Below are 7,813 nucleotides of genomic sequence, written 5' to 3'. Positions count from 1 at the left end.
GAAGCCCAGGAGGAGCTCTGAGCAGAATGACAGCCTCTGGCTTCCATTTAAAACCACCACCTGGCTGCTGTTGAGAGAGACTGAAGGAAGAACCGTCAGGCCACTGTGAAAATCCGAGCTGTCGATGATGGTGGCTTGGACCACGGTGGTAACAGTAAGGAAGGAGAGACATGCTCAGGTTCTGGGTGTATTTTGAAGATGTAGTCAACAGAATTTGCTCACAGATTGGGCGTGGATTGTGAGAGAAAGAGAGAAATGAAGGATGACAACAAGGTTTTTGCCCAAGCAACTAGAAGCAAGGTGATTGGGAGGATTGCAGGAAGCATGGGTTTTGGAGGGAAATTCAGGCACTCAATTTTGGACGTGTTTAAATATGAGATGCATATTATACACCCAAGGAGAGACATTAAGTACTCATATGAATATACGGTGCTTGATTTTACGGGAAAAGCCCAGGCCAGGGATAGAGGTAGTATATAAAGCTACGAGACTGGATGGATTCACCTAAGCCATGGGTGTGGATTTAAAAAAAAAATAAGGAAAGAAAAAAAAAGTTCAAATACAAGGATGAGCCATGGGACATTCCAGTAATGACAGTGACATGTGCGGGGCACCACCACCTTACATGCAGGTGCTCATTTGCCCTTATAAAATGTTACAAGGTAAACACTCTCAACCTGACTCCATAGACAGGGAATGTTTTACAGCTATGCGTCATCTGTCCAAAGGCACACAGATGGTTAAGAGCTACTACCTACCTGACTTCTGTGTACATAGCTTTTTTTTTTGTTTTGTTTAATATTTACTTATTTGGCTGTGCTGGGTCTTAGTTGTGGCACGCGGGATCTTCTTTGCTGCATGCAGGATCTTCAGTTACGGCATGTGAAGTCTTAGCTGCGGCATGTGGGCTCTAGTTCCCTGACCAGGGATCGAACCCGGGCCCCCTGCACTGGGAGCGTGGAGTCTTAGCCACTGGAACACATTTTACCTCCTCTAGCAACGTATAAACCTTGGCATCATCCTTTGTCTTCCCTTCCCCACCCAATCAGCCTTTCATTTTTTATTTTCACATTAAGCTTCAGGACAGGGTGCCCTAATCTTTTACCTTGAACTATTACAACTGTCTCCTAATAGGATTTCCTGCCTTGAGACTCTCCCACTCTAATCCGTTCCTTATCTTCCTGAGTATAAAGCTGATCGTGTCACCTTCCTGCTTAGCCCTTTCATTAATTCCCCAGTATCTGCAAGCTCTAATCCAGCTTCTTTAGTTTGGTTTCCGGGAGCCTTACCATCTGGCTCCAAGCTGCTTCTCCAGTCTCATCTCCTGCCACTCTCCCCACCACCCACCTCTCACGCTAGTCACTTTCCTGTGACGTTGAATCTGTTACTGAGGTACATCAGGCTCCTTCACAACTCAGTTTCATACGCTCTTTCCTTTTTGTGTCCACACGGTTAAACCTTCAGTACAATATTGACTAGAAGACACGACAGTGGGCACCATCTCGTTCCACACTTCTGAGGAAAACTTCCAGCTTTTCACCATTAAGTATAACGTTTGTTGTAGGATTGTTTTAGCTACCCTGCATCCGATTAAGGAAGTTTCCTTCTTTTTGTAATTGCAAAGAATTTATTATCATGAGTGGATGTTGACTTTTAAGGAATGTTTTTCTGCATTTTTTTGGTATCATAAATTCCCTCCTTTAATCAAACATCGATTTATTTTCTATGTGTTATCCATTTCTATGCGTATATTTCTGGATTCCATCAGCTAATATTTTGTTGAGCACATGGCCTGACGATCTGTGCAGTGGCCCAGTGGGAGCACTTTTTGGTGAGGTGACCAAAAGCAACCTGATAATTAGGAGCAAAGTTTGAGCTCCACTCCTGTCTGGGATTAGGGGCTCTGAATGGATGTCAGGTGAGGACTGAGGGTGGATGTCTGAAGCTCTGTATTATTACAGGAAAGTGAAAATTTCATTATCAATAGCTTTTATATTCAGTACAAAGTTTAGTACATATTCAGTCCCAAAACGGAAACAGATCTTATTGTTTAATTCAAAAGTTTTAATAGCAGTGAAATAAAAGCTTGATATGCGTAAGTAAACCTTTTTCACATTTAGTTTTGCTAGTTCACCTTACATAAAAAATGATGAGTAAAGAAAAGCCCCACAAAGCCCTCAAAACACCCCTACAGAAAGCTTTTCTATATCATTTCCATGTTTGACATTGTCTCTTCCACTTTGATCAGACCAAGATTGGTGAGGATGTTCTTTTCCAGTTCCAAATAACTCTCGTAGTCCATTTTCAATTTGGCTTCCAATTGTTCTTTTGACTTCTGATACGTTTCCTAGGGGGGGAAAAAGCAAGTCATTCGTATAAAACTCTGGCAGCTAGAGATACCAAAGGCTGGGAAGGGGCTATTTTTGAAAGTCTGGCCTGGCTGCTGTTCTCTGGAAGGGCTGTGAGGGGCAGAGGGCAGGGGGGCATCTCTTGCACAGTCAGGAAGAGAGGCTGCTGGCTCTGAAGGGGAGGGGCAGAGATGAGCGGAGCGGTGTGTGCGGACTCCAGGCGCCTCCTGGTGGTGGGGCTGACCCAGTCTGCTGATGGACTGGATGTGGGCTCTCGGGGGCAGGGGCAATCCAGGCTGGCCTACGGGCTCCTGCCACTGATGCAGGGAGGAGCACATTGAGAGGGGAGAGAATAACAATGAAGGGCATTTATTCAGCTAATTTACCCAACACCACTTGCTGAATAATCTGAGTCATCTGTTTTGTTCTTTGATCTGTCAGTGTTCACCTGAGTACTGCTCTGGTTTAACAATTGGGACATTTTAATTTATTGTAGTATATGCTGGGGCAGTCATTACGATTTTTAAGATTTTGTTTTTTCTCATCTGTGTCTTCTTTCAGAGGAACTTTAGGGTCACTTCATCTTGGTGTATCATCCTGTGTTGCTTTTGTTTTCTCTCCTCTTGTCCTGTCCCAATCCTAATGTCTTCCTGTGCCTTCTGATGCCTTGTCACAAAGCCCTGTCTTTGTGGATTCCATCAAAGGGACCGGAACTATATGTTATTCTAGTTTCTTTAGAGAATAATTTGCAAGAGGTATTTTCCTCTTTTGAATATTTACAATGACTGATGTTCTCTTCCCCTTCCTCTGCCATATTCTTTCCATATGTTTGCTTTTTCCCCCTCTCTTAATATCTCTGCTTTCTCAGATTCCTCATGTCTAATCATTATAACTCCTTCATAGCACGGTGAGGATTAAATGAATTATTAAATATGGCAGGTCCTCAGAATGGTACATGCACCCAGTAAGCACTTGTTAGCTACAATAACCAATTCACAAAAAGAGCACGACTTGATAAGGTGAGAGTAGAAAAGTGTTATTCTTCTAACCTTTGTCCTTTACAACATATGTGACAGATTCCATAGCACTTCCTATCATTTTTAGGTATTAGAAAGAGTGTCGTTTTCAGGTATTTGAAGACTCAGGCCAGTCCAATATCCAAGTGAAGGCTGCCCCTTGTGGCCCCCACTGCAATGCCCCCCTGTGCACCTCCAGGCTCTTTCTGTAGATTGCCTCACCCAACTTAGAAAGTCCTTTGGGACACCTGATTTGAGCCTAGCTACTTTCAAGTTTCCACCTGGCCCCAGGAAAACTTACCACCCTCACTCTGCCATCAGTACAAGTTCATTGCCCCTGGTCCTCTCTCCACCCATCTGTCAGAGCAGTTTAATCCAATCTTTTGCCTGCAGACTTTCCAACCATAGGAGTCAGGTCCCTGTCCCTGAGTTTCCTAAATTCTCCCTGGACATTCTGCTCTGGTCCCTTGGTAACTCCTAGCTCTTGGATTTCTGTGGCTCAGGAAGCCTCCTGCCAGGTGTACGAGGCCAATGGTCCATCCTGGCCAGCAACCTATCTCTAGCAGTGCTTCTCTTGAAGGTTTCCTCCCAGAGTCTGGGTGGTGTTGCAGAAGTGGGAATGGGGAATACACAGCGCTCCAACACCTCTCCAAAAAAAAATCCCCTTTTCCAAACTTCTTCCCCATAATTCTTGCCTCCCTTGTGTAGCCTGGAGTGTGGGTCATTGACTAGGGGTTGCAGAATTCTTTTGAATTCTTCCGTCTTCTCTGTCCCATAGAGATGACATAATGAATCATATGGAAACTGCTACTTTTCTCAGTTTCGGGTCTCCAGCCAGTTAGGAAAATTCCCATTTTGTGTGCTGTTAGAGCTATAATTACTATTATTTTTCAATAAGTGAGCGGTATCCAGATTCAATGTTTGCAAAGAGACGGGTATATGATTTCCCTCACATGTGTGGGTTGAAGTGCACAGCCTAATCCCTGCCAGTCGGGGGGCGTTCATGAAAACCAGCCTTGCTGGACGGATGTGTGATCGTCCCCTGCCCTCGGTAATGATATTAATAGTGGACACTTCCTATCTGCCAGTTACTGGCTAAGTGCTGTAAATATTTCAACTCGTTTAATCCCCACTGCAATCCTCTGAGGTTGTTAGTTTGTTCCCATTTCCCCTATTATCAGCAGTTGCTTGTAAGGAGATACTTCTGACTTAACATTAGTTATTTTTCCTTGGTGACCCTTTTCATTTTCTAAATGTAGCAGAGGAGCCCTTTTAAATGTATTCACTTATCCACAGTCTCTAGTTCCAGAGAAAACTTGACAAGTGGTAGCTCTACTTTAAGGAGGGTACTATGTCAAATGGAAATGAAGTTACAAGAAAGTGGAAAAGTTTTGGAAACTCAAAAGCATCATACAATTCCAAGATATGATTATTATAATATTCAAGATTTTTAAAAGTACTTCACATTGTAAATTATTTTTGGATTATCCACAATTCTAAGTGGATAATTAGCTGTCACTATGTTATTGAAACACTCCTAGTAATCGATGACTGCTGGTGTAGGAAAGGGTGGCATATTATCTCCCACGGCAGAATTTCACCCAGTGTTTGTGGTTGTGCAAAAGAACAGACCAAGACCAATTTTTTTTTTTTGTAGCAAAAGAAAACAAAGAAAAGTTAATTAATTGGTGTTCTTTTATACCTTGTCACCACTAAACAATGTTTTTAAATGATGCTCCCTCTGTTTTTGTTCCACTAATTCATATATATCAATGGGATAACGTTAATCTATTTGCTAATGCAGTACATTAAAATATTTCCACATGCTTGTGCTTTTAATTGAGACCTAGGGTCTTACATGAGTAATTACACTGGAGGAGGCTATATATTTGGCTATAAGGAAACGACAGGCGGTGATGAAATTGTTGGTGACAAAAGGGCAAGGAAGGGAATGAGCAAGAGATAAGCAGAAATATGGACTGAGATGACCTCAAGTGAGAAAGACAGAAGAGCTGAATTCACAGAATATTTCAAGGCCCCAAATTCCAGGGGTCAAGGGAAGACCAACAGAGTGATGGAATTCACGTCAAACAGAGAGGCTGAGGAAGAGGATGGGGGTTTCAGAGACTTAGGTTCCTTTTTGGTAAATTTTTTTTTTTTTTTGCGCTACGCGGGCCTCTCACTGTTGTGGCCTCTCCTGTTGCGGAGCACAGGCCCCGAACGCGCAGGCTCAGCGGCCATGGCTCACGGGCCCAGCCGCTCTGCGGCACGTGGGATCTTCCCGGACCGGGGCACGAACCCGAGTCCCCTGCATCAGCAGGCGGACTCTCAACCACTGCGCCACCAGGGAAGCCCTGCACTGTTTTAATGCATTATTCACTAGATGTTAAAATTCTATGAAATGAAAGCATTCGAATTTGAATCTTTGTATCTATAATTGGTATTTAGATACCACTGTATCTAAAGGCCTTTGAAATATAGAAAATTTCAGAAACTTAAATTGGGTAGAATCTCACTAGGTGTGTCCAACTGGTTGTTCTGACTCGTAGTAAGCTAGGAAATCAGAGAAATGCCCCCTGGACTCCCATCAGAACAAGAGAAGAATGTAAAAAGGCATAATTTTTCTATTAAAATTGTGGAATAGCCAAAGAAATATATTCTCAATGACATTAGAGGAAAGCAATTTTTGTTTCTGAAATTTAACTTACAACTTTTTTCTTCGCCATTTCCAGCTCCTTTTCTTTCTTTTCTTCTTCCCGAATTTTTTTGCGCTGTTCTACATATTCCAGATGCTTGACTTCTCTTTCAAAGTAGTGGCTTATACTCGATACCTGTTAGAAACACAGGCCCATGAGAGGGGGACCCACATGGAAGCCCCCATGTTCTTCATGAGGCTCTGAAGAATTTCTGCTGCTTGTAAGTTATTAGCTAGATTACCTGCTGCTTGTAAGTTATTAGCTAGATTACCTGCTTTGAGATAATGCCCACAGGCCCACTATCAGAGGAACTAGCTAATTTGGGGGCTACTGGGCTAAGGTTTAGGGGCCTGCAAATTGAGGGATGGCAGGAAAGGAGTGGGACTGGAAGGAGAGAGCTGCAAAAAAATTGCAATTTTGTAGGAGAAATATTCAGGGATTGCTCCCACCCCTCTTCTTTCCTTCTCACTTTTAAGACGAAGGAAAGTTTCACATCATCAAACAAACTTGGAAAACCCAGATGAGGATGTCAATGGAAACCGTAAAGGGACTGGAAGCACAGCTGAGTTCCTGGTCCCCTGGAGAGTTTAGCGTGCGGACGTTAAGAAATGAAGCAGGGAAGTCAGCAGAGACCTTGGGCAAGGCCACCAAGGGAAGGAAAGTTTTTTGCCTACCACTAACTAGGGTGATGTTGTTGGGACTTGCAACAGATTGCAATCTATATGTTTAATGTTGGTTGTATACATATTTATGTATTTCTACATATTGATCTTCTTTTTATAACCTAATTATTAACACTGCTTGAAACCCTTGGGTGGGGTGCATGGAGTGGCAGAATATTGCCACTTCAGACCTGCTGCCTGCAGCACACCAAGTTGGGGAAGGATGGGTGGAGGCTGGCAATGGAGAGATGCATAAAAATGTCAGCTGGGCCCTCTGGGAAGGCTATCACTGAAATAAGGGTCCCACGCTTAGGTTACAACGTGAAAATAACATCTTATGATTATGAATCCCCAAATCAATTCCTCTCTGAATCTGGGCTTCATTTACTTGGCCTTTCTTTTGCTGCATGCTTGTTTTTTTTTTTCCCCTAGCTTTAAACCATTTATCTCATAAAACAGAAATACATCCCCTTTTTAAAAATTTTTATTTTATATTGGAGCATAGTTGATTAACAATGTTGTGTTAGTTTCAGGGGTACAGCAAAGTGATTCAGTTATACATATACTTGTATCTATTTTTTTTCAAATTATTTCCCCATTTAGGTTAACATCCCCTTATTTTTGACTGTATGATTCTTTTGTTCTCTTAAAGAGTAAAAATGCTGTCATTTCTGAACGTACTTCTAAAACATGCCTCAGCAGTATCTGATCACATAAATCCTCAAAGCCAAAAGTTACTAACCTCATTGGTGGAAGGGCGACTTAGTGTCCAAGGAATTTCCAATATATGCAATGTTCCATAATAATCAGCTATGGCTATAAATTTCTGCTTAGCTGAAAGATTAAAAAAATGTGGGAGAAAAACAACTCTGCAATCAGAAAGCCACTTTAGAGGTTAAACATGTGCTGTGTTTTTGTTTTGTGATTTCCCAAAGGACCTGTTGTGGTTACAATGATCCTGGCTGAGACCCTGAGTCTTTGTCAGCCACGCTGCTCACCCCCAATCCTGTTTTCTCAGCCTCTATATAAGGAGTGTGGCTCCTAGCTGAGATTGACCCTCTCTGACTGGATCCACTGGGCAGATTTGAAAA

The 7,813-nt window shown here is 42.6% G+C and overlaps 1 protein-coding gene across 1 annotated transcript in view; it reads right to left on the bottom strand.

The window, feature by feature from the left end:
• Positions 1-2,203: 2,203 nt before the first annotated feature.
• DNAI3 (dynein axonemal intermediate chain 3) overlaps positions 2,204-7,813 on the bottom strand; it is a 72,973-nt gene continuing 67,363 nt past the window's right edge. The window contains exons 20-22 of the mRNA XM_065887658.1: positions 7,465-7,556; positions 6,073-6,195; positions 2,204-2,347 (exon numbers count right to left, since the gene is read on the bottom strand). Of these exons, the coding sequence (XP_065743730.1) occupies positions 2,204-2,347; positions 6,073-6,195; positions 7,465-7,556 (359 nt within the window). The remainder of the gene's footprint in view (positions 2,348-6,072; positions 6,196-7,464; positions 7,557-7,813) is intronic.

The sequence above is a fragment of the Phocoena phocoena genome, chromosome 1, assembly GCF_963924675.1.
Source record: "Phocoena phocoena chromosome 1, mPhoPho1.1, whole genome shotgun sequence".
NCBI lineage: Eukaryota > Metazoa > Chordata > Mammalia > Artiodactyla > Phocoenidae > Phocoena > Phocoena phocoena.
This window is presented reverse-complemented; position numbering and strand designations above follow the sequence as displayed.